The 26,426-nt window shown below is 44.2% G+C and overlaps 1 protein-coding gene across 1 annotated transcript in view; it reads left to right on the top strand.

The window, feature by feature from the left end:
• Positions 1–26,426, top strand: part of Arhgap44 (Rho GTPase activating protein 44) — a gene marked incomplete at its 3' end in the record, with an annotated part of 151,529 nt that overhangs the window by 91,099 nt on the left and 34,004 nt on the right. The window contains exons 5-7 of the mRNA XM_028783159.1: positions 7,184–7,295; positions 9,726–9,802; positions 15,803–15,920. Coding sequence (XP_028638992.1) covers positions 7,184–7,295; positions 9,726–9,802; positions 15,803–15,920 — 307 coding nt within the window. The remainder of the gene's footprint in view (positions 1–7,183; positions 7,296–9,725; positions 9,803–15,802; positions 15,921–26,426) is intronic.

Here is a 26,426-nt window from a genome sequence, read left to right on the forward strand (position 1 = left end):
GTATTGAAGTCTAGCAATCAAAAGCCCCCTTTGGCTAATTAACCTAATTAATAAGCCCTGTTAGAATTAGACACCTCATTCTTTATGGGTTTTCCCCTTTGCCTTTATAAACCACTATTTTCCTAAGGGCCACATCTGTCTCTTCTGTATCTCTGTCCCAGGGACAATATCTGTATGTCCTCTGCATTCTCTCCTCCCCTTTCTCCCTCATCCTCTGTGTCCTGTCTCTGTCTCTTATTGCCTACCCTTTGTCCCTCTTGGGTAACTTAATCTCCCTCATGCTGGGAACTTGGACTTGGGGCTGCTGAGCTGATACGAATCCTTTTACCAGAGTAATCTAATTCTGGGTGCAGAAGGAGTTATTACCAGGAAAAATCAACCCCCTAGCCAAAGTGCTATTGTTTGTGCCATGAGGTAAGTCACCATGACGAAGGGGTGGTGAAGGACAGAGAGATCCCCAGGCTCAAGTGGAGCCGATGGATGACAGCCATTGGATGTCTGAACGTATGTTGTTCCCAGCAAGACAAGACAAGCTCCTTTGGAGGTGAAGTCACCAGATTGTCCTCCACTCAGCAGCCAGTTCAGCGCTGTATGAAGCAAGAATAACAGAACAACGCATAAGAAAGTGCAAAATAATAAACTGGGGACAAAGTGTGTAATGAGTCAAAAGCAAAATCCATGACAAAGGAAAATTGAATCGCACGGGCAGAGCTGAATATACAAAACCCAGAACTCTTTAAAATGGAAAGTTAGCTGCTGATAGAACTTAAGTGAGCTAGAGTTGAGGTTGTACACCAACGGAGAGCTGACAAACATGGAAGCAACACAGTGAGGTAGGAGCCGAAGAAGCCATGAGCCTGACCAGGAGGCACTGGGAACTGCGCAGCTGCGCCATCTACCTAGACGGAACACCGAGGAAGAAAGCAGAGAGGGGAAAGTTTGGAGCTGAAGATTTTCAACTGTAGGTAGGAAGACAAAAATGTCTCTAAAATAAAGGAGTATAAAAAGTTCTCTAAACCATAGAAAGATATTTGTGATTTAAAGTCAGCCAAAGGATAAAGATGATCACCTCCAATAGAGTGTTAAGTGATAACATACCACTCCTGAGCTAAATGAATGCCAGAGAGTGGTCGAGGATGTGTTCAGGTACTGAGTAAGAATTCAAGAAAACTGGACATTTATGCTAAATGAAGTCATTATCTAAGAATAAAGGGGAAATACAGAATGTTCAGGCATAGAATTAGTCCTTGCAGAGTGAATTTGAAGGTACAGTTTGCATATTGAGTAGACTGAAGTTTCATGGAATGGACTGTGTCCAGAGGAAAACTCTGAGGTGAGCGGAACAGAGAACTTGAAGTCACTGTGTGGTATGGGAGGAAGAAGTTATTTTCCCTCTTGCCTTCCTAGGCCCCTGGGCCAGGGCCCTGCAAATAAGATTAACAGCTGACAGCTCGCCAGGAGGAGAGCAGACACTTTTCCCACCATGGGTAAGGCATGCACATGGGGTAGTTAGGCGATGAGTAACCGGGGCAGGGGAGGGGTAGAACGTGGGCGTGTGTGGCATGGTGACAAACGAGAAGCAATGAGAAGACAAAGGGAGAGGAGTTCCTTAAGTGGCAGATTGTGGGAAGGGGAAGCTGCAGGGAGGCAACAGAAGGCAGGACGAGTTGGCAAAAATTACAACGTGGGTTCCTGTGGCTCTGTCTTGGGATCTGGAGGTACCTGGTGATTAATATCTGTTCTTCCAGGTAGAAGGGAGGACGGACATGTTTGTAAACCTATTTCTTGCATTTAGGTGGTGTGGGAAAAAGATCACAATTTTGATTTTTTTTTCTATTTGCCTTTACCTCAAAATAATCCTTATGCCAAAGGGGCATGATTTGGGTGGCTTACTCTACTGTCCTTCAGTGCAAATAAAATACAATCATTAAATTAACAAACCAACAGTGTAAGAGTATAAATCTGGTGGGTAATAAGTCTGGTAAAACTGAAACATTAGACAGTATCAACAGGAGACACTGGGGAGGGAGTGGTGTTCTCAGATCTTGAGGTATTTAAAAGTCAAGTAGGATATATAGGATATATTATCTTTAAATTTACTCTCTCTCTCTCTGCCTCTCTCTGCCTCTCTTTGTCTGTCTCTGTCTCTTTGTCTGTCTCTCTCTCTGTATCTCTCTCTCTCTCTTTCTCTCTCTCTCTCTCTCTCTCTCTCTCTCTCTCTCTCTCTCTCTCTGTGTGTGTGTGTGTGTGTTAAGCAAAGAGAGTAGGAAACCTGGTGTGGTGGCTCACACATATAATCTCAGTAGTCAACAGGCTGAGGCAGGAGGATTGATACAAGTTAGAGGACAGTCTGAGCTACCTAGTGAGTTCCAGACCTGTCTGGGCCACAGTTTAAGACTGTAAGATGTCTTCAAGGGGACAACCGTGAAGTCCCAGTGCACACAGGGACAGGGATAGAATGATCATGTCTATCTTCCAAAGTAGTAGGAAGAGAGAAAGAGACCAATAGAAGGAGAAAGACACAAGGGACTGAAAGCAAAACCTATCTACAGAGGAGACAAGAAATATCGGTGAAGGCACTGGGATTTGGATGGGAAATGTCCTGCACAGGCTCATGTGTTTGAACATTTGGTCTCCAGCTGGTGGCTGCTGGCTTGTAAACCTTTGGGAGTAGGGCCTAGCTAAAGGAAGAGGTGTTTTCTTGGATGGGCCTTGAGGATTATAGCTGGCCCCATTCTTGTCTGGTCTCTGTCCCCTAGTTGTGCTGAGATATGATCAAGCAGCTCCCTGTGCTGTTTCTGCTGGAGAGCTGTCAGAGGCTCGCCACAATGGACTGCATTCTTTACAACCCTAAGTCAGAAGAAATTGTCCTCCATTAAGTTGCTTCATGTCAGGTATTCTATCAAAGCAATAACAGTCAGTAACGGAGACAGTGATGGCATTTACCACGTGTGTTCCCAGTCATCACAGATGCAAATGGAACAGACTGTTTAAAATCTAGATCATCATAGGTATAAATACATGAACTCTGTACACATGGATTGAACCACAGTGTCACCACAGGGTTTATAGAAAGGCAGGCTGGCTACCCGTTGATCTTGCTCCTTTCCAGGATCCACTAAAGTTAGAGTACAGACATTTTTGTTTTCCCTAGCCATATAAGCCCACAATGGTGGCCAGAGAAAAGAGAAAGATACCAGTGTCGGGATTTTGTGAGCTTTCAGCCATAGGGATACCAAGAACAGGCTGGATGCAGCTCAGTGTGGCACGCTTGCCTACTGTACGTGAAGCCTCTGGCTTGATCCTCCGCATTGTAAAGACAACAGTATCAAGTAAGGAATGTATTGGGCACATATGAGTACAATACCCCCACTCCCACACGCACACAGCAGCATTCAATACTGCAAGGAATTCTCTCATGCTCAGAATGACAGCACCAGGGTCTCTGCTGTGAGGGGAATGGGTTATTAAAGTAATGAATGGGAATTTTAAGCTTTCAGGTATCCAGGGAATCTGAAGCTTGCACTGTTCACATCTGCAGGAGATTTCTCTCCTCATCCACCCCCAGTACTGCTCTCCATGGGGGAGGAACAGAAACACTTTTGAAATATTGAACTCTGGGCACAGCAAGGTAAAGCAGTGCCAGCCACTAGAGAGGAAGATCTGGAGTTCCTGGGCACAACAGGTGTGACACTTCTCACCCCCATGCTTCCAGGCTTTTCTCCTCCTGGAAAGAAAGTAGAAAGAAGTATCTTTCCTGGAGAACCTGTGAGGGTCTGAGGAAGGACCTCAGGCTGTGAGGATGTTAGAGAGAGTGTGCCCATGCCTTACCCTGACCATTCAGGTGACATTTTTCTCAGCTGCCTCACCCACCTCTCAAGCTCCAAGCTTGCCATCCCCACCCTTAAATAGAAGAAGGCCCACAATTTCCTCAAGCGTCTGAGGAAAGTCCAATCTCAGTCAATCCAGGAGAGACATATGATTTGAAAGAACTGGAGTTGGGGTGGGAAGGGAAGGTTTCCGGTGTGCCACTGGGTATGTTTTCAAATGGTAGGGCAGGCAGTGCAGCCATGAAATCAAAAGGACATTGGTATGAGATGTTTATGCGGCAGGAACACTCAGAAACCAAAAGCAAATTGAAAGAAATGAAAACAAATGACTGCAGATGCGAAATTCTCAGTCGAAGATGATTTAGGAGAAATCATCCAGAAAATGAAGCATGAAGACAAAGACATGGCACATAGACAAACTCGGAGAAGTCGGGGAGTGGTTCCAGAAGTCATGCTGAAATAGCAGGAGTTTTAAGAGAGAGAGGAAGAAATTATAATGATAATAAAAAAATAATCTGAAAACATTTTTCAGATGGAAGAACTTGAGTTCCTAACAGGAAGGGCCTGCTGAGCACCTACAAGAGTGGAAAAAAACGTTAACCAGAGCTCAAGGTTTGTGATCCTGAACAGTAGTGGCCGGACACTGCACAAGCTTCTGGACATCAGCATGGTGCTACCACAGAGAACAACCAGAATCGCAATGCCTCCCGGTCCACCAAAAGCAACAAAGGAAGCTAGCAAGTTAAAACAGCCTTGTAAACAGAAAGAGGCACTGCTCAATGCTGGACCCAGGGCCCAGTCCATGGAAGCATAGGGAGGGATCTGAGGACTGTGGCCCTAAAATGTGACTTCACTTCCTGAGGAGGGTGAACAAAAGAGGTAGATGCTGGGTGAACGACACGAGGTGGCCATGGCAAAGTCTAGAAATGCATATGTCTGGGGAAGGTGAAGTCAAGAAGGTGAGATCCTGAACCAATTGGAAGAGTGGCCAGTGTTTGGGGCTCAGTCAAGCACACAGCAAGCAAGCCTGAGTGCAGAGCCCAGTGCTCAGAACATACTAACGGTGCAGCTTGACTCCACTGCAGGTGGAGTAAGCCCTTCTCTTAAATGCTTGATAGTTTGTACAATTTGGGCTTTTCATAGTTTTAGAATAATTACATAGTTTTTACCAGGTAAGTGTCTTTAATACATACATACATGCATACATACACACAGACACACACACACACACACAGACACACACACACACAGACACACACACACAGACACACGCCTTAAATCTAAAATGTTTCAAAGACTCCAACTTTTAAAAGCTTGGGTTTGAGAAGACTGTAGAGATGATTCAGTGGTTAAGAGCACTGACTATTCTCCCAGAGGATCCAAACTTAAGTCCCAGCGTCTACATGGCCGTTTACAACGCTCTGTAACTCTTGTTCCAGAGAATCTGATGCCCTCTTCTGGCCTCCACAGGCACTGCACATATGTCATGAACAGAAGAAGGGAAACACCCATAGACATAAAATAATAATTTAAATAATATAATAATAAAAAATTTAAAGTTTGGATTTTTGGATGGGAATGGACTTCCTGTAATACATAGTAAAATATACATAATTTAAATAAACAGAGTATGAGGAAATGTGAACACAAATTAAATTATCAGTTTATATAGTTAGGAGGGTCAATAACTAATGCTTAACATTTTACAAACTAAGAAGTAGCAGGAGGAATATGAAGGAAAGTCATACAGTTAGGTTGAAAGCACCCTGACAAAGGTGCAAAGCTAAAACCACAAGCTGGAAGTTGACATTTACAGTAAAGGATAGGTAGAGAATTAGAGCCCATTTTCCATCTCCCTCCAGATGCATGAGTGTATAAATAACTTCAAATAAATCCAGATAACTAGATCCCAGTTCAGAAGTAGCCAAGGATGTGAGGAATATTTCATGGACCATGGGTCTTGGGAGCCTGAGAGAGATGGCATACAGACTCACCAATTTGATAGGGATCAGTATGTCCATGCGGAGAGTCATCAGAGCATAGAGCAGTGGAAACCCTTAAACATCAAAAAGAGGCTGGGTATGCATGTGTATGTATGTGGATGTGATATATACATACATACATACATACATACATACATGCATACCACAGCGGTGCATATGCGGTCACTAAGCTCTTTTGATCATGGAGAAGCTTAATGTGGAGATAGACACGTTCATAAAAAGGGACTCTACATAACAAAGTGATGAATTCTCCATAAGCAAATAGGAACAAGCCCTAAAAATCAATGCAGGTCGAGCTGAGGACGCTCAGTAGTAGCATTCTTGCTGGGTGTGTGTAAGCCCCTGGGTCTAGTCCCTGCACTGAGAGAAGAGCCATTTGTGCAAGATAAGGTCAATATAAAACCAATGGCGTTGGTGGCGCACACCTTTAATCCCAGCACTTGGGAGGCAGAGGCAGGCGGATTTCTGAGTTCGAGGCCAGCCTGGTCTACAGAGTGAGTTCCAGGACAGCCAGGGCTACACAGAGAAACCCTGTCTCGAAAAACAAAAAAAAAAAACAAAAAAAAAAAAACAAAAAAAACCAATGGTGGAAACATTTTTAGCCAGGTGGTAGCATCATGTTATGTGCAAGCATATTAGAACAGAGAAGACATTCTGTCAGCTGAGAATAAATTGTCTGCTTATTCTTTTGTTGACATTTAAAATGTACCTGAGTTTCAGTGACCATCGTACTGTGTAAAGAAGACAGCCATTTGGGAGAAACTAACATCTTTGAAATAGTCTCTTTTCTCAGAAAATGGACTGACTTTCTCTTGGTTATGTTGTCTGCCATTTGGTCAGTATCGGGCTATTTGTAGGGTGACTTTCTGGCTTTTTTCCATATACACACTAAATATTCATTGCATACTAAGTAAGTTTCCACAGCCTAGGAGTGTTTTCTCCAAGTGAGGTCCTGTCGGAATTGAGTTTTAGGTATTTGCTTAAAAGTGTCGTGTGATAGAGAACCCATCTTACCTGCTCTCTCCGGTGATCCCAGTGAAGAGAGGAAGCAATTGAGTCCCAATGCTGGAGGACTGGGCTTGGGCGTTCCTATTCCCCCCCCCCCGTCCCCACCCCCACCCCATTTCTCATAGTTCCCATGTATCTCGTTGTCCCTGGCACTCAGCACTGTTTGGAGTAGGTGATAACTTCAGACATGGAGACAATGGGATTGGTCACTGGTAGCCATGGAAAATGGCCAGTTTAATGACACTGACTTGGGGGCATTTATCAAGCCAAGAATGATGGAGTGTGACTCCGCCTAATGTGATGGTCCAGGATATTCAGGATGCCTTACCCCCTTGCTTGCAGGAAGATGCTGAAGCTCTGTGGAGAGACGGAAGACAAGCTAGCTCAGGAGCTGATCCACTTTGAGCTGCAAGTGGAGAGGGATGTGATCGAGCCCCTGTTCCTGCTAGCTGAGGTGAGACACGGAGTGAGGCTCAGCCTGGGACAGTGACATTCCTTCCACATCCAGCCTTCCACTGTTTCCTTCCTTCTCCCCAGTCACTGACCTTGTCATCCATCAGGATGCATCATGACCACACCGTGGTCGAGATTTCCAAGTATGGTGGAGGAGCTTTCAGCTTCCTTCCCTCCCCCACTGTCTTCCCTGTTCACCTTCGAACGGATAAACATACAAAGCCAGGCAGACTCACCTCTATCTCTAACCCAAGTCTCAGCCCATCACCCTGGCCCCTCCCAGCCCCCCGTCCCTGCCCATCTCCAGTCTTCAGCAACTAGTAGCATGAGTGGCAGCTCTCTCCTGAGGAGTCCGGGGAGCTGGTGCAAGAGCATCTTCAGGCCTCTTTGCTTGATGTCCTTTTCTTCCTGGATTTTACACAAGACTAAATTAAACTATTCTATTAAAAAGCTATCTTAACGTCTTTGTGGCAGTTTCCCTAATTCCCACCTGGCACAGCATTATCCAGTGAGACAAGCTGTGCTGGGATGTTTCTGAACCTCTCAGTTGTGTTTCACTTGCCATACAAAACCTAACAGTTGTTCTGTGTGGGAGATGGAACTGACTGTCCCTGTGCTGTAAGCTAGCCCCTAGACTTCTTCAGCCATGACACACATGGAATGTGGTTATTGGGGCAACTCGAGAGACTCAGATTTAATTCTAGTTATCTTCTGCCCATTTAAATTTAAAATGACATCATCTTTCACGACTAGAAGGTTTAGAAGCTTTGTAATATTGCCCAGTTCATATCTGGTTTCATCTCTAGATCACCTTCAGCGTGTCTTTATCTCTCTGTATTCTGAGACAGAGGTATAAATAAATAATTACTTATGCACCTAAAGGAGATCGAAGAATAAATTGACATGGCCCTTTGACGGCTCAGCACAGAGCAGCTGTAAGCCCTTGGATCACACACTGTGGATGGAATCAATTAACCACTGACCTCATTCCCATCTGCCCCTGGCGGGGAACACTCATGAGAGGCACCTGCTCCTCATACATCTATGGCCAGAGCCTGAAACAATTCCAAAAGTGTGTGGAGGTGTGGTGGGGAGCAGCCGGGGACACAAGACTCAGCAGGGAACCCAGGCCCCTTGCTGAGACTTGAGCCACACTCTGACTCCCAGCCCTGCCCTGGGCTCTGTGCACTCTGATGATGCTTCTTACTGTTGGAGGTATCCCCTCCGTGCATCCCTCAGCCAAGATTAGCTGAGCGGGCAGAAAGTCCCTCACAGAGCACTAGGGGTTTCTCACGGTTTTCCCGGTGTGAAAGGAAAAAAAAAAAAAAAAAAAAACCTCCAAGATGATTTCAGTTCAACTCATAGCCAATTTTCCTTTTTAATTCTCCCATCCTGCCCTACTTTTGCTGGGCCCAGAACCAAAACCCTGCACTGGAGTCTTTAAGGAAGTTGTTTTTAGAAAGAAAAATATAAAAAGAGCATCCACATACAACCAATATGGAAGAAGCCCTTGCGGAGAACTCCACAGAGGCCGAGTTGTTCACTGCTGACTGTGGGAAATCTTGCTTTATTTCTATAAATATGCTAGCATGGCTTCTTTGTTTCCATAAATATAAACTGTGTGTCCTAGTGGCATCCCTTAGCATACCCTTAGCATCTCGGGTCTGCTAAGGCCATGGTTTCTCTGAGCTCAGCTGATCATTTGAGTTAGATCTGCCAGCATTTAAATGGTAGTGTGCCCTTCCTTTCTCCTGCTTTTGGCCCTTATGGAAATAGACACAGAAGCCATTGGCTCTGTTTTGCTGTTGTTGTTTTTTTTTTTTGTTTTGTTTGTTATTTGTTTGTTTCTGGTTTGGCTAAGAGCAGGAGTGTTGCCTTCCTTAGGCAAGCAGAGATACACAGAACCCAGAAATGGCCCCAGCTGACGAGGGACCTGCTGGATATTCAGGGAAGAAAGAACAGGTGTAGCTCAGGGAAAGAATTGAGAATTTCATCTGCTACTGGTTAAGGGAATAATATGTAGGCAAGATAAGTATGTTCTAGAAATTCAGTGGGCAGCTTGGGGTGACTACACCATACTGTGTCCTTGAAATGTGGGTGACAACTCTCAGGCAGATTTTCACACACACACACACACACACACACACACTGGTGAGGGAGGGAGGAAAGCAGTGGTTACACTAGATGATAAATCCAGGAGCTTGACGTCAGGTTATAAACGTGAAACATTATTCCTATTTGTGGACAAATGGACTCAAGACAGTGACAAATGGGAAAAGATTTTGCTCTGGAAACAAGGACCAGGAGACTTGTAGCAAACCTTCAGGTAACTGTCAGTAATTCTTCAAGTATTCTCTGAGAGCCTCGCTCTTCAAATATTAACCTTGACCTTTGGGCTTGACTGTGTGTCTCTTCTCTTCTGGAACTTCAGGTGGAGATTCCAAATATTCAGAAGCAAAGGAAACACTTAGCAAAGCTGGTGCTTGACATGGATTCTTCCCGGACCAGGTAGAGTTTCTTCTCTTCCTTCTCAGCCTCATAGGCAGGTTCATGATGTTTGGGTGTGGAAGCGGGTTTGTGTGTGTGTGGGCATAGTTCTCATTCATTAAGTTTTTCTTTATACCTCCTGTGTACCAGGCACTGGAGGTAACAGCAGTGGCCAGAAACATGGGTTCCCTGCTCGCCTGGAGGCTACAGTTTGAAGGTAGATCTGGGCAAGAGGACAATTTTAGGCAGCCATACATTGAAGACAAAAAAAAAGCACACTGGCTATTTTTGGAAAGGAAAGGTGGAGGAAGAGGCACCAGCATCAGATGGGGAAACAGAAGAGTGCTTTTTTGAGTAGGTGTTTCCTGGTCGGAGTCTGTACAACCAGAAGGAGACAGAAGAAGTGGGAGAAACTGTCTAAACAGAGGGATCGGTGCACAGGGTCTGTGACGGTGTGTTTGTGGTACAGGAAGAAGATGCATGACTTGGGGGGTGTGGGCATGAGAACCAAGAGGCAGGACAGAGATGTTATGTGTGCATCAAGGAGATGTATGTACACATTGCTCACTCTGGACATGTGTCAGCTGCTGAAGTGGATGCTGTAGACCAAGGGTCCTTGTGATAGCCCTTCTGTGAGGCTTCTCCAAGGCCATTCTGTACCTGCTACTCAGAGACTACAAATTTCCTGTAGTTTCAGAAGATCAATACCAGTGGCCCTGATGTTGACTGTGGCTATTATATGTGGACGTGGTACATACTTGCCTTCTCTGTTTCTCCCTCTCCTTCTCCCTCTCCCTCTCTATCTCTGTGCATGTGTGCACACAAATCTAAGTTAAAAGAATAAAAGTTTACAAATGCTAGTCTAGAAGGAACTGTTTCTACCGTAAGTCCTTTGTAATTCAGTCTGAATCACTTCATCTTATTTTACTTTTATGAAACATGCAAAACCAGAAAACTCTTGGGTAGAGAGATTTAGGATTAAGAGCCTGCAGTAGGGTTCATAAGTCAGGAAACAAGATCCAGGCATGTTCTTATGTAGACCTTGGCCTTGAGTGTATTTCCTCACCTCTGCACAGGGAGTAATAGCCATTGTCATCTGCAGAGGTATTAAGAACATCAAGGAAAGTAATGAGTGCTCCTGCTCATCCCAAGTGCTTTTCAACATAAAGCCCATGCTATAAAATGTTGTTATACCAGGGACTTGGGGGTGGGGCTTCTATAGCTGGAAGGATAGAAGGTGCATATAGTCACCCCTGATCAAAACAGCATGGGTTACCTCAGCAGAGAAGTTACTTTAGTTGATATATACCAATCCTCCGTCCCCATAAATGACTTCTTCAAAATACATTTTAGAAAGAAATTTCACAGCATGACTATAAGTTGGAAGCAAATGCCCTTTGCTACAGATAATCAGATGAACCCAAAAGCAAATGGCTGGTAACAAATTCAGTATTGTTGACATTTGTCTCCTGTTGGCTGTGGAAGGCTGTAAAACCCACCTGCCTTCATGAGAGGCAGTAGTGGTTGCAGTGAGACATGTCCCCCATACAGTCAGGTATTTGAATGGTCTTCGGTTGGTGGCACTGTTTAGGGAGGTAATGGAACCTTCGGGAGATGGAGCCTGGGTGGGGAAAGTACATCACTGAGGGTGGGCTTAGACCTTCCAGTCTCTTCCCACATCTGGTTTTGCTTTCTCTGCTTTCCACATGTGGCTGGAGCCGTGGCTTCTCAGCTTACTGCTCAGTTCTGTGCCTCCCCTGCCATTATGGATTCTCCCTCAGGAACTGTAAGCCAAAACAGACACTGTCTTCCATTAGTCACTTTTGGTGATATTTTATCAAGCAACCAAAAGTAACTAATACAAAGGAGCTGTGACATAATCCAGATACGACTCTCGGGATACCTCCATGCCGAGCACTCAGGAAGAGAGCAGGATGCAGGAGGAGTTTGGGGTTGAGGGGTCTTATCACCGAGTCCCTATACTGCAGAAAATGCCATCCCATGACACAAGTGTTCAGCAGTCAGACGAGAGTCATGTAAGTTGACTGGAGTAGTGCTGACTGCTCTTTGCTGTGGTGAGTTAGACACCACGTCCCCCCCCCCCCCCGGGGTTGGGGGTTTTGTTTCCTTCTTTAAAAACCTGGGTATTCACCCCGAGGTCTTCTTTGCTTCTTCAAGGATAACGCAGACTTCCTGAGTATGGTTGAATGTTAGTGTGGAAGCGGTCGCTGCCTTCTCACATATGTTTGTTTAATCTTTTGATGAGAAAGGGAGTAACCACCGAGTCATGGCCATGCTGGTCTTGTTTAGTGCATTTAAGCAACGCATACATTCTGAAAGGCTGAGGAAGTGTCAGTAGGGCCTCTCACCCATGATCACAGTTTCATTCTTCAGCTCATTTTATGTATTTGAATATACATGTTCCATATTCGAATCTGCTAAGGAAATTTGTGTCTCCCCTTTCCAATGTCTGTGCTTACAGACTTCAGCTTGGACCCTGTATGAGTCGGGTTTTTTTCATGCATTGTCAGGGGACATTTGCCCGAAAGCTCTTAAGCGGGAGAGTATTTTGGTTCACAGTTCAGGGAATGCAGTCTGTCATGGTGGGGAAGGTGCGGTGACTGCAACAGTTGGCAGAGAGTTTGAGGGGGCTGGGCATGTCACCTACTAGTCAGGAAGCAAAGCTCGGCTAGAGGGAAGGCCAGGCTATAAACTTCTATTCTAGCCTTTACAGTCACATTTTTGCCAGCTTGACCCCATGGCCAGAGGCTTCCACAACCTCCTAAAACAGCGCCACCAGCTGGTGACCAACTGTAAAAGCACACAAGTCTGTAGAGAGCCTTTTACCTTCAAAACCACAGCAAATAAACCCTTTGGCACCTTTGTATTTTAGACAAAAACAAAGCAAGGTGAAACAAAACCAAAATCCTCCTCCTCTTATAAATGCAATTTGTCTCCTTTATCACATTGGTGGCCTTCTGTTTTCCACTTTGTACTGTGAGTTAGGGATAGAAGGTCTCTTGACAGATATTGTAGGTAGCTCAGGCTCCTCACAATCTCAGCTGGCTTTTCTTCACGACCCGACTTTAGTAACTGATGAGAGGACTGACCCAAACCCCCGAGTTACTGATTCTCCAGGTGAAGGTCTTTAGGGTGAAAGGGACATCCTCAGTAAAGGCTCTTGCTCTTGTCCCTTGATGCTGAGTGGCTGTGTGTAGCCTGGGCTTATCTGCCTTGTAGGACTTTGCTGACAGCCACATCAAGCAGCCACCCAACCACTGCTTCCTGCTGTTTCCCTTTAAGCTGCACACTTAGTCAGCGAGGAACAGCTGTCGGGATACAGCCATGAAATTCACATCGACTTCCAGAGTGATGTTGAATAGCAGGAATCACAAGCTACGCTGCTGAGGCAGCTGGTTCTAGGCATCCCCCCCACCACCACCACACACACTCTTTCTCCAGTCAGCCACGTTTGTTAGGTCCTAACACCAGTGATGAGCTGCTTCTGGCCATCAAGGCGTCTTTCCCTCCCGTCTGCTGCCCGTGAACTGTACTATACCCCAGTGCTTCCACATGGAGTCTCCTTAAAGTCGCTTTTATCTATCCTCACTCAGCACATCTTGGTCAATACTGCCATGACTAGATCTTTGAGTTTTAGCACAACTCTAGTGAATCTGTCAGATTCATCTTATTTATTCAGTGTTTAATGAGAGTTGTATCGAACACGTGCGTTTGTCAGTGTTTAAGTAATTCTATCCTGTCTGCTTCAACTTAATGAAATAGCTCTAAATATACTGAGAGAAAACTGATGTGAGCATTGAGATCTGAACGACAGCCCTCCGATAGCATAGCAAGCCCTCTTAACCCCTGAGCCAGTTCTCCACCCCCCTCCCCACACACACACACATTTTAAAGCATCCATTAGCTAGTTCTTCTGTAGTAGCGCTAGTTCTTCTGTAGTAGCCTGGTCAGACAGTGGCTCTATCTTGATCCTATAATCAACATGTAGGTGTATTTGCTGTCTCATATAAGTTACAACTATGATGTCCCATATTTTATATGACGCAAGTCCCTCAGTACTTTAATGCCTTTATTTACATAGCTAACTAGGTCTGGATAGTTGCAGTCAGTGCACAACTGGGTCGTTTATGTAGAGCACATCTCTATAGGAAGAGTTGTTTGGGATTCCTGCTGACTTCTCTTATTGTTTCAGCTTAGAGAAATCAAATTTTTTCAAATTGTCTAACCTTGGAATCAGCATGGTTTTCAGGGCTTGTATCTTCCCGGTAGCCTGTAACCAGCCCAGGGTCTGAGAGCCTTTGTACAATGGTTTCCCATGTTGCATTCTGAAAGGCTGAGAGATTCCATCCTTCACTTTGTGACTTTCTGCTATTAAATACCCCCATGAATACTGCTATTAAATCACCCCTACATTCTTATGTTTGTCCTACAGATTAGAAGAGCAAGAAAAACCCAGCAGAACTACCAGTTAGCTAGCTGCTGATAAGATTTTTGACTTAAGACTGGTACAGGGGAGGAGGTTGTCTTGGTATTTGGACCCCTCAACTGCCAGACTGCAGACATGATCTAGAGGTTGGGGGAAGGTCCTTGTTTGGTCTGTACTTATATTCTATTTAAAAGAAAACCTCTCATCTTGTCACATTTTATCAGGGGACTTCTCAGGAGGATTTCTCAATTCTCTTGTCAGTTGAAACACCTGACAACCCATGACCACATTCCCACGTAAGCTCCACCAGTCCGTCTGAGGCAAGGCATCTTCCCACCCATTTCCCCAACCTTTCATCTTCCTGATTTCCCAGACTAAAGTCAGGCTTAGCTACCACTTGTCATGCTGACTGCCTCACTATGCTTCTCACAGGCTAGAAATAGCTCTGTCTCTCCCGGGGAAGATAAAAGATCCAGCGGGCAAGTTATGGTAATGGACGGTTCTGTCCTTTTTCTACCTGCGGGTCCTCTGAGCGGGTGAGATCTCAGACTCACCAGAAGAGGAACCCTGCCGAGCCCTTTCTTCCTGCAGGACTATTCTGTTCTATCTTTCCCTGATGTTGACTCCAGCAACTAGACACAAGTGTTAGCATTTATTTCTCCATCTATGTTTCCTGGGTGTTTTCCTCAAGAGACCAGGGTTCTCCCTACAGAGAAGAGTTTTTACGGAATTACTATGTGGTTACTAAATGTTGACCTGATACAATTCCAGATTTCCTAGTGCAGAGTTTTACCTTCAGATTGGCTTTTAGGTCTATCAGTGTTTCCTTTAATCCTGATAGGGAAGACTGACAGTCTTTCTTCCTTTTCCCTCACACCCATTATTGGCTTCAGCCACTTAGGTGCATCCAAACCCATGAGCCTGTGAGGAACTTAAATGAATGACAGCGACCACACTGAAAGACAGTGCTGGTCATTTTGCAATATGGGCTGCATTACTGTTCACTATCGTGAGCCTGATTAAGTTTCAAATATCTTGTAGCAAACTCTGAGAGAGGTGCTGGGTATGTTAGTTAGATTTAATCATGCTGCATTGTGTACAGCAGGTCACCCTTTGCTCCATAAATGTCAACAGTTGTCATTTGTCAGTGAAAAGAGGACAGCAATGGTGACTGTCATTTGGCTTTAGAGTGTAGAAGGTCATAGAGGACACAGTGGCAAACCATAGGCTGCTGGCCTATGAGTAGAGTAGGGTCACCTGATCCTCAGCTTCACTCATTTCTCCTGTGGAAAGGTGAGCCTCTCTCCTAGGGTGGCATTGGTATTTCCTGCTCAGTCCTCCTGGCCAACAACTCAAGGCCAGGTATTTCTTGAGCACTCCACCATATCCCCAGAGCTCCACCTGGACTCCACCTGGGCTCCACCTGGGCTCCACCTGGGCTCCACCTGGGCTCCACCTGGGCTCCACCTGGACTCCACCTGGACTCCACCTGGACTCCACCTGGACTCCACCTGGGCTCCACCTGAGTACCACCTGTCTCATGTGTATCCTCTTTCTCTCTTATTTTCCATCAGGTGGCAGCAGACTTCCAAGTCTTCAGGGCTTTCCAGCAGCCTTCAGCCTGCGGGTGCCAAAGCCGATGCCCTCAGGGAGGAGATGGAGGAGGCTGCGAACAGAGTGGAGATTTGCCGGGTACCTGTTCTCCTTGCTCTTCTCTCCTGGAATAGGCTGAGGAGGCCTTAGGGATTGTCTGTGTTGGTCAGTGGAGTTTCCTTAAAACTCAGCTGGGGATGCTCCATTTCCTACTCCAAAGGGTACATGATGAGCTCAGACTCGGGGCTGTGGGGGGGTCCAGAACAGGGAGGCCCAGACTATCATTGGACATCTAACACTGTAAGGAAGGAGGGCGTGACCTTCACTTTTTTGGGGAGCTTTAGGACAACTGAGTTCCAAAGAACACATTGTAGGTGCTGGGTGAAGTGAGAATCTAGACTGAGCCCCAAGTCCTGTGGTAGTAAAATGTTTCTTCTCTAGTTTGCTTTTTAATACTACCCAAGTCACTGTATCTACTATTGGGAGTCACTTTAAATGTTAGCTGTGGAGATCAACAAAGAAACAGATTTCCTTTGAGAGAGAGAGAGAGAGAGCGAGAGTGAGAGAGCGAGAGAGAGGCTAATTCTGAGAGCTGGGACCCTGTACTTGTGGGAATATGTCATTCACTGAATGCATTACTCTTCCCATGTATGATACCCACCCCATGCCCACACTGTACACACAGGTTGGACGTAATGGGTCGTAGACCGTTCATCGCGCGGCTGTCTGTAGTTACCTCTCTTTCCATGTGTTAGGTTGGGTCCCTAAGAAAGTCAAACCTGGGAAAGCTATGCTTAGACCCAACTATTAGAAAACTCACTTCTGCAAATACATTACATTCCTATTGTGTGTTAGCTCTGTACATGAGTGTGTGTGTGTGTGTGTGTGTGTGTGTACTGAATGCAGGGCTTTGTCATTCTAGGCAAGCCGTCTGCCACACAGCTGTATCCTCAGCCTTCCCGGACAGTTTTAAAGAAAGTGACGCTTTGTTGCAGATGGCTGTGGCTTTCTTACCTGGTCCATTGACTTTTGCAGCCACACTGTGCAGGCAACATTGACCTCGCATTCACAGGACATTCAGTATCTCTCTGGGATTAGAAACGTTGAAGTATATTTTTTTAAAAATCCTCGATCTCCCAGCCTGCCATCTTGTGAAAACCAAGCAGAGAAATACAAGTGTTTCAGATTCATTGTGACTGAGGCAGACTGGCAGTCTGTGCTTCTGGGTCAATGGCAAATCCAAGCTAGTGTGCTGTTTCTGAGGTGTAATTCTCTCTCCTGCTGATTTGGACATCGTGTATACTTTTTGTATTGTATATCCTGTTATTCTGGTCAAAAGCCTTTTTTTTTTCTTTTTTAGGGCAGGAGAGTTAACAAACTATTACTTTTACCAAATGCTATAAAGATAAGTTAAAAAAATTAGAAAATCTTTCCCACAAGTCAGGTCATATACGTAATTAATCTAATTTTAATGTATATTAATTATATATTATTTAAAAATTCATGTTAGTTCTTTTTAATGATTTTTTTCGAGACAATAGTTATAACCATTTCTCCCTTCCCTTTCTTCCTCCAATCCTTCCATGTACTCTTTCTTGCTAGCTTTCAAATTCATGGCCACTTTTTAAATTGATTGTTGTTACATGAAAAAAAATATACATATATATATTCCCTAATACATAAATTTATCTTGCTTAGTCTATATAGTGTTACTTTTATGTATGTTTTCAGAGCTGGCTGTTTGTTATTGGATAACTCTTTGGAGTGCTCTTCCCTGGGGAAGATTATTTCTCCTGATCTCAGCATCCCTTGGTTGCCTGCAGTTCTTTATGTAGGGTTGAGTCCTTGTGGGCCTTCCCTGTTCACTTTGGCATGTCTATTGGTGCCATCCTTGTTCAGCTCACATTTGGGTGGGACTTTATGTCCATTAGACTTTATGGGTGCAACTTATGATGTTACCAGGAGACACAGCCTCACAGCAGACTCCCTTATCCTGATAGACAAAAGGAGAGGTAATGTGCAGGGAGATAGCTCAGTTGGTAAAGCACCTGCTGTACACAGGATCAGAATGTCTATCTCTACAATCCACACGGAAGGTTAGGCCTAGCAGTGTATGCTTACAACCCTGTGTTTGGAGTGGAGCCCAGAGACAGGTCCCTGAAGCTGGTCAGCCAGGCAGCCTAACCAGACCATGTATGTTTACCTGCCCTGTGTGTGTGTATGATGCTTATGTGTGCGCATAAATATGGAGGCCTGCAGTTATGGTCATGACTGCCTTCTCTCTTTAGAGATGCTGTTTCTTACAGGCATGGGCGATTAGGATGCAAGGCGAGGCTTCAAAATGAGGAACAGTTCCAGTGTGGAGTTGTTCAGAGTCAAGACCAGAATCTACCTGTCAGGAAACTGAGTTTGTGATTCAAAAGGACGCCTGGGAATTTCTTACAGCCGTGTGCAAAGAGTGGGAGCTTCTGAAAAGCAAGTCAGAGATGCTGAGGAAGATAAAACTGGCCCACATCAAACATTTCTCTCTCTCAAATCTTTTGAAAAATAAAAATTTTTCCCTTTTTGTTTAAAACCTTTAAATAAGTTTGAAAGTAGTAAATCCACTTTAACTCTGTTTTGAGAGGACCTTTAACATCACAGCAGGAAGAGGCACAGTGTGAAGCTAGATCCCATGCCCCCGTTTATACCAGCAGTGGGGCTCGCTCACTCGGCCTGTACCAGTTCACACCGGGGCTCACTTCTGGCTTGTACTTTGAGAGGATGTGGACAAAGTATGATGTGTGTCTGACATTAGAGTAGCATGAGGATCACCCTGAGTCCTGGTAGCTCCTCATCTTCCTGCCGTCTCTGTCAGTTTGCAGATTTCAGAACTCACATAGCTGCCATCAGGGAGCCGACAGCCCCTTCCACATTGTCAGCTTTCCCTTTACACTGGGCATTTGGGTTTCCTTCAAGCTGCCCTCCTGATTTAAACTCTCACATTTAAAATTGTGAACAGTATGCATTTTCTTGATGTGACACAGATCATTTGTCCATTCAGCTCCCAAGAGGCGCCTTAGTTGCTTCAGGCTGTTGGCAGTTTTGAACACAGATGCTGTTCTTGTGTGTGAACGTTTTCATTTCCTTCTTGTGTTCCAAACAGCAGCAAGGAGCATTCCTGTTGAGCCTCATCTGTCTCATCATCCAGTGTTGTCAGTATCTGAGATTCCTGGCCCTTCTAAAAGGGATGTCAGAACATTGTTTATAGCTTTTCTTCTAATTTATGTCCTTAATAACGATGTTAGAACTGTTTCCTATGCTTATTTGCCCTGTGTCCGTTTTCTTGAGAATGAGTCTATTCAGATCTTATGCCCACCTTAAATTCTTAATTACAAACAACTAAGGAAGAAACTTAAAAGGAAAAATATCTGGTTTTTAAGTAATTTTTCTATAGATAATATAAATTTCTCTTCCATGTAATAGCTGTATGCAAATAGTTATAAAGTTATCCTTGTTTTTATAATGATAAATGGGAAACATTACAATCTTGCGATTGACCATGGACTTTTATGTTGCCTTTTTGTTGAAGTGGTTTGGGTAAAATAACATTGGGAATAGATTGTGAGAGCCAAAGAAAGCACGTGTTTTAATAGAACTGGTATTTCTCCATCTGCCTTCACTTGATATTAATCAAAACATACTGTTGGCCATTTGGTTTCTGGAAGGCAAAAAGAGATGTGATTCTCCACACTCAGCACTTCCTTCATGTGTAGTAAGGAACAAAGGGAGAAAAGTCTCCTCTGCAGAGGCCAGCGTGTGCTGGGACACTCAGAGCTTTGGAATTGAGAATTCTCTGCCTCTACTCTGTGGCAAACAGGCTCTGAGCTCAGATAGCAGGCTGTTTCTAGTAGACATGCCAGCTCCTGCTTTGAGAAACAGTGGCATCTCCACCCTCTGTTTCCACATGATGCGGGTGTCTGGTCCATTGGTTGGCTGTCTGACAAATTGGAATCTGGCCTGCTTCACTGGTAAGTCCTGTGCTGCACAGAGGATCTTGTAGCCTTTAACAATTGCATTTACTCAGCTTCACAAAAGAGTTGTGAAGCCTACAATCAGCACAGAATTGGTTACTAGTTATCAATGTGTTCTTCAGTCCCTCGAGTGCTTGGGACAGTGGTCTGCCTGATACCAGTTTCTCATTGAATCTAAAGGAAGACATCATAAGGCCTTTATTCTGTTTCATTTCCCAAGTATGTGTGATGGCCCAGAACGTAGTCTCTCTTGGTCTAGACTACATGCGCATTTGTGAATGGTGTGCATTTACTGGGGTTGAATGTACAGCCTACCTATGCCATTGGTGACCTGCTGAGCTCACCTGTGTCTGTGCTGACTTCCAGCCTGTTGCTACCATTTCTACTGTGATGGTGTTTCCCTTTGGAGTTCTGTAAGCTATTGATGAACATAGCTTGATGTTTTGTATATACATTGGAGATTATTATGTCTTGTGGAGGACTGACTCCTCTCTAATGGAGTTCCTTCCTACCCCTCCTGCCCCAGTAACTTTCCTTACTCTAATGTCTGCTTTATCTGAAATAACAATGTCCCAACCCCACTTTCTTTTGATTAATCTTGGCGAAGTGTGTCTTTGTACATCCTTTTTCTTCCTTAGGGAAGGACAGTGAGACAGTATTTCATCCTATATTCCCTAGTAGCATTAGAGTCTTTATCCCTTTCCTCAACCTCCAGAGTGTCAGGATTATAGGCAAGTGTCTCCATGCCTGGCTCTTCCCTTTACATTTAATTTATATGTGCATTTTTATTTAAACTGGGCTTCTTCTGGGTTTAAGACCTGTTAGGTTTGGTGGTTAAGAGTATTTATCATGCTTGAAGATGACCCAGGTTTGGCTCCTAGCACCACATTGGCACCACAACCATCTGTAATTCTAATTCCACAGGATCAGATGCCTTTTTCTGACCTCCTGAAATACCACACATACATGTATATGCCGGGCCACCAAAAGACTCACACATATAATATAAAAACAAATAAATCTATACAAAATAATTAAAGCCACAGCCAACATATAGTTGATTGGGCTTTGCTTTATGATGCTGTTCTAATAGTCTTTGTCTTTCAGTTGATAGATTTAGAGCTGTTCAGAGTGATTATCGATAGCGCAGGTTGATATCTAGCGTGTGCTTCTGATTCATATATGTTGCTCTTGCGCCTATGCTTCTCTTCCTCAGTTCTTTCATTTGTAGTTTGAATTCCACATTTCATCTGATTTTGATTCTCTCCTTTAAAGTGACAATACCTTCCCATTTTTACCTTTTTAGTGGCTTCTCTAGAAGTTACAATTTACAAGCTAGTTCAAGTCCACTCTCAAATAACATAGTGCTCTTTCATAAGTAGCAAAAATGCCCTCTTATTTGTTTATGTATTTCTTCCTTGTGTGTAAGTTCTAGTGTGCAGGCACACCATGACACTCATGTGGTCAGAGGACAAATCTGGAGTATAGGGTCTCTCCTTCTATCATGTGGGTTCCAGGGATGGAACACAGGTCTTCAAGCTTGGCTCTCTGCATGCAAAGTGCCTTATAACTAAGTACTCCCAAATGTGAATACATTGTTGCTAATGTTAGCTTTTGGGAGCTGTCACCCCAAAAAGCTTTCATTTTACTTTCATTATCAGTTAGTTTGCTCATTGCTCTGACAAAATGTAGCGCAAAGACAGCTTATGGAAAGAATGTACTTTGGCTAATAGTTGGAAGGTGTGTTAGTTAGGGTTTCCATTGCTGTGAACAGACACCATGATCAAGGCAACTCTTACAAAGGACAACATTTAATTATGGCTTGCTTATAGGGTCAGAGCTTCAGTCCATTATCATCAAGGACAGGAAGCATGGTGCTGGAGGAGCTGAGAGTTCTACATCTTGTTTAGAAGGCTAACAAGAAAAGAGTGACTCTCAGGGAGCTATTAGGAGGGTCTCAACGCCCACCCCTACAGTGACACACTTCCTCCAACAAGGCCACACCTACTCCAATAAGGCCACACCTCCTAATAGTACCACTCCCTAGGCCAAGTATGGACCACCACAGAGGATACAGTGGCTCATGGTCTATGAAGCATGATGGCAGGGGTGTGAGGCACTTGGTTACATCATAGTTAGGAAGCAGAGAGAGATGATAGCCACCTCGCTTCGCTTCGCTTCTCTTCTCTTCTCTTCTCTTCCCTTCTCTTCTCTTCTCTCCTCCTCCTCCTCTTCCTCCTCCTCCTCTTCTTCCTCCTCTTCTTCTTCCTCTCTCTCCCCCCCCATTGGTTGGTGTCACCACCACATTCAGAATATCCCTCGATCCCCAGTTAAACCTCTCTGGAAATGCCCTTAGAGACACATCTTTAGCTGTTTTAAATCATATGAGGCTGTGAGATGAGAACTACAATCAAAATTACCCAGCTCACCCTCATTCATTGTTCTGTAGTGTGTTTTCTCTGTGGGGCTCTGGACATCTGCTCATGTCATATTCTTTCTCTGTGGAATCATCTTTAACATGCTAGACATGTCGTGTCTAGAGCAACACAGCACTTCGGTCTTCCTTTGCCTGGCCAAGTCTTTATTTCTCCTTTACTTTTGAAGGATAATTTCTCAGAGTATGGGATTCTAAGTTAATGTTTTAATGTTTTTCTCTTACTATTGTACCCATCCCATGCTGTGTAGTAGCTTGCATGCTTTCTAATTCCTTTTCCCCTAAGTCACTTTCTTCAAGATTTTTGTCTTTGTTTGATCTGCTGAAATGTAAACATTGTGCATCTCTGTGTATTTTTTTTATTTTATTCTTTAAAATTTATTTATCTATTCACTTTACATCCCAATATCATCCCCCTTCTCCTCTCAATACCCCCTCATGCAAGTCCTTGCCCCATTCCACCTTCCCCTTCTCTTTTGAGAAGTGGAAGCCTCCCTCTGAGGGTCATCCCTCCATTAACACCCCCCATACACACACACACACACACACACACACACACACACACAAAGTCACTGTGGACTAGGTCCATCCTCTCCCTCTGAGGTCAGACAAAGCAGTCCATTTAGGGGCATGGGATTCTCAGGCAGGCAGGCAGGCAATGGGGCTCAGGGGCAGCCCCTGCTCCAGTTGTTGGAGGACCCGCATGAAGACCAAGCTGCTCATCTGCTGCATATGTTCAGGGGGCCTGGTTCCAGCCTGTACTCACTCTTTGGCTGGTGATTCAGTCTTTGGGAATCCTCAAGGGTCCAGGTTAGTTGACCTTATTGGTCTTCCTGTGGAGTTCCTGTCCTCTTCAGGTCTCTCAATCTGCCTACCAACTCTTCCATCTAATATTTGGGTGAGTCTCTGCATCTCTTTTTATTGGCTGCTGGGTGGAGCTTCTCAGAGGACAGTTATGCTAGGTTCCTCTCTGCAAGCATAGCAGAGTATCATTGATAGTGTCAGACTGAGAAACACCTAAAGAAATGTTCAATGTCCTTAGTCATCAGGGAAATGCAAATCAAAATAAGTCTGAGATTCCATCTTATACCCATCAATATATGGCTAAGATCAAAAACTCAAAGAACACTACATGCCGGCAAGGTTGTGGAGCGAGGGGAACACTCCTCTACTGCTGGTGGGAGAGCAAACGTATCCAACCACTCTGGAAATCAATTTGGCATTTTCTCAGAAAATTGGGAATAGTTTCTACCTCAAGACCCAGCTATACCACTTCTGGGCATATACTCAAAAGATGTTCCACCATCCCACAAGGACACTTGCTCCACTATGTTCCTAGCAGCCTTATTCATAATAGCCAGAAACTGGAAACAACCTAGATGTCCTTCAAGTGAAGAAATGTGAAAGAAAATATGGTTCATTTACACATTGGAATACTAGTCATCCATTAAAAACAAGGACATCATGAAATTTGCAGGCAAATGGATGGAGCTAGAAAATATCATTCTGAGTGAGTTAACACAGACCCAAAAGCACATGCATGGTATGTGCTCACTTATAAGTGGACATTAGCCATAAAGTACAGGATAATCACATTATAATAAACAGACCCAAAGAAGTCAAATAACAAGGGGTGAGGGCAAGGAAGGATAGTTGAATCTTTCTTAGAAGGGGGACACAAAATAGATGTTGAAGGTTGATGGAAGAAAGGAACTGGGTTGAAGAGGGGATGGGGAAGGAAGTGGGTGGAGGGGAGATCACATGTAGGGAGAGCCTGGAGAGAAAAGGGAGATTGGCAGTGTGGAGGGGCAATCTCTAATAAGTACCAGAGACCTGGGATGGGGGAGGATCCAGAGGGTCTATGGGGGCAACTTTAACTGAGGCTCCTAGCAGTAGGAGATATGGATCCAGAAGTGGCCACTTCCTGTAGCCAGACTGGACTCCCAGTGGAAGGATAAGGACAACAACCCACCCACAAAACCTTTGACCCAAAATGTGTCCTCCCAACGAGAAGTGCAGGAACAAAGACAGAGCAGAAACAGAGGGAATGGCCAACCAATGGCCTGCTGCAAATTGAGACCCATCCCATGGACAAGAACCAATCCCTGACACTACTAATGATAGTCTGTGTAATTTATGTGCGTTCACTGAGCATGGTCTTCTCTGCCTTTCCTGGATCGATTGGTTTTTGAAACCTTGGGGACATTCTTAGTAATTGCTAATTTAAATCTTATTTTTGTACCGTTCTTTCATTTTCTCTTAGTATTTATTGAATATTCTGCATTAAAAAAAGCATTGGACTCAGTGTTTTTAATATTGGATTTTTTCTAGATTGTGCAATATCTCTGTCTACATAAGTCTAACATTCACATATGTTTCATATCTACCTTGTACAGAAAACCTGAAGGAAATTAAATTTTTTTAATTTATTCCTTGACAACTCATACACATATGTAATGCATTTACCCTCTCATTAACTCCTCTTACATATATCCACTCTTGATGAATCCTGAAAGGAAAATTTCAAAATAATCTGTTTATTCTTGAGTATGTGAAGGGTGTGTGTGGGTGTGTGTGCGTATATGCATATTTGTGTGTGCGTGCGTGTGGAGGCCAGAGGCTGAAGTCAGGTGTCTTCCTTGATCCCTCTCACCTCATATATTGAGGCAACATGTATGACTTGCGCCCAGAGCTCAAAATTCTTCTCGTCCAGCTGGCAAGCTTGCTCCAGGGATCCCTTGTTTCGTCCTCCTCCTCTGGCACACTGGGATTGCAGGCAGCCCATGAGCCCACCTGGCATTTGCATGAGCAGGAACCATCTGAATTCCAGCACTTGTGCTTTCGAGGCACACCCCCTTCTGTCACCCTTAACAAGGTCTGTCCTGAGAAGGAATTATTTTGTCAAAGTTTAACATACGTGAGGCTAGAGCTGGAGAGATGGCTCTTAAGAGTAAGAGCACTGACTGCTCTTCCAGACATCTTGAGTTCAGTTCCCAGCAACCACACTGTGGTTCACAGCAATACGTGTAATGGATTCTGATGCCCTCTTCTGTGTGTCTGAAGACAGCTACAGTACACTCATATAAATAAAATTAAAATTAAAAAAAGAATTTTAAAAGTTTAACACACATGCACACACACACACACACACACCACACACACACACACACACCCTGGGCTAATCAACCCTAGAAAGAGGAAAGGAGCTCACAGCATCCCCCCAGTCTAGCTATCATGCCTAAAAGGAGTAAAAAACTTAAACTTCCTAGTGAAATTCCAAGCTCAGAGTCATATTCTCAAAAACATAAAGATAAATAAAAAAGAAAACCCAACTCAACATTTGTAGTAGGGCCATAGACCGTTGTTCTTCACTGCACACATCAAGAAATTGACAGTGGGCACTAAATGTAATGGACAGACAAAATAAATCTAGAAGAAGTTAACCTCTGTAAAAATATAAACTGATAACATATTCCTTTAATTTCTCTCATATATTTGGTGGTGATTGAATGACCGTGGGAAACAAACATTTATGAATTATTCCTTGTAGGAGACTGATCTCTGTATGGCAGTATATAGTTGAGTTCTGATGTCCAGAATCATAAATCAACTGCCCACTTTGTCATAGAGGAATAAGGAAGTGGGTCTGGCTACATGTCAATGGGTACATATTGAACATTATACTAGTGAGGAAATAGGAACATGATGCAACCATGGAATCAATTTATCCATATGTCACTGATCTACAGAGCAGTTTGGGCCTGGTTTTCCTGTTGTTTGCTTTTTACTTAAGCAAGCACCTATATGAAAAGGTGTGAGTAGGTAGAATAGAGAGGTCCAAGGCAAAGAGTGCTTATGGTGATAATCTCCACCTGCCAGCAGCTGCTTATTTATTTTGCATCCTTCTGTGTTGTAAACTAGAAAACACAAGTTTAGAAACGTTAAACTCCACTGGTCATCTTTTGCTGCTTTTTTCGCCACTGTGATCGAATGCTGGCCAGAAACAACTTAAGGGAGGAAAGATTTCTTTCCTCTCCCTGCTTAAGGGGACCCAGTTGCAGTGAGAATGTGGCTGGGACTTCCCGTCCACATATCATGACTGCCTAAGGTCTCACAAGGCCAACTCTTCCTGAAGTGCAGGGCTGCCTGCTTCTGTCT

The sequence above is a fragment of the Grammomys surdaster genome, unplaced genomic scaffold (genome assembly GCF_004785775.1).
Source record: "Grammomys surdaster isolate TR1022 unplaced genomic scaffold, NIH_TR_1.0 1019, whole genome shotgun sequence".
In the NCBI taxonomy this organism is placed as follows: Eukaryota; Metazoa; Chordata; class Mammalia; order Rodentia; family Muridae; genus Grammomys; species Grammomys surdaster.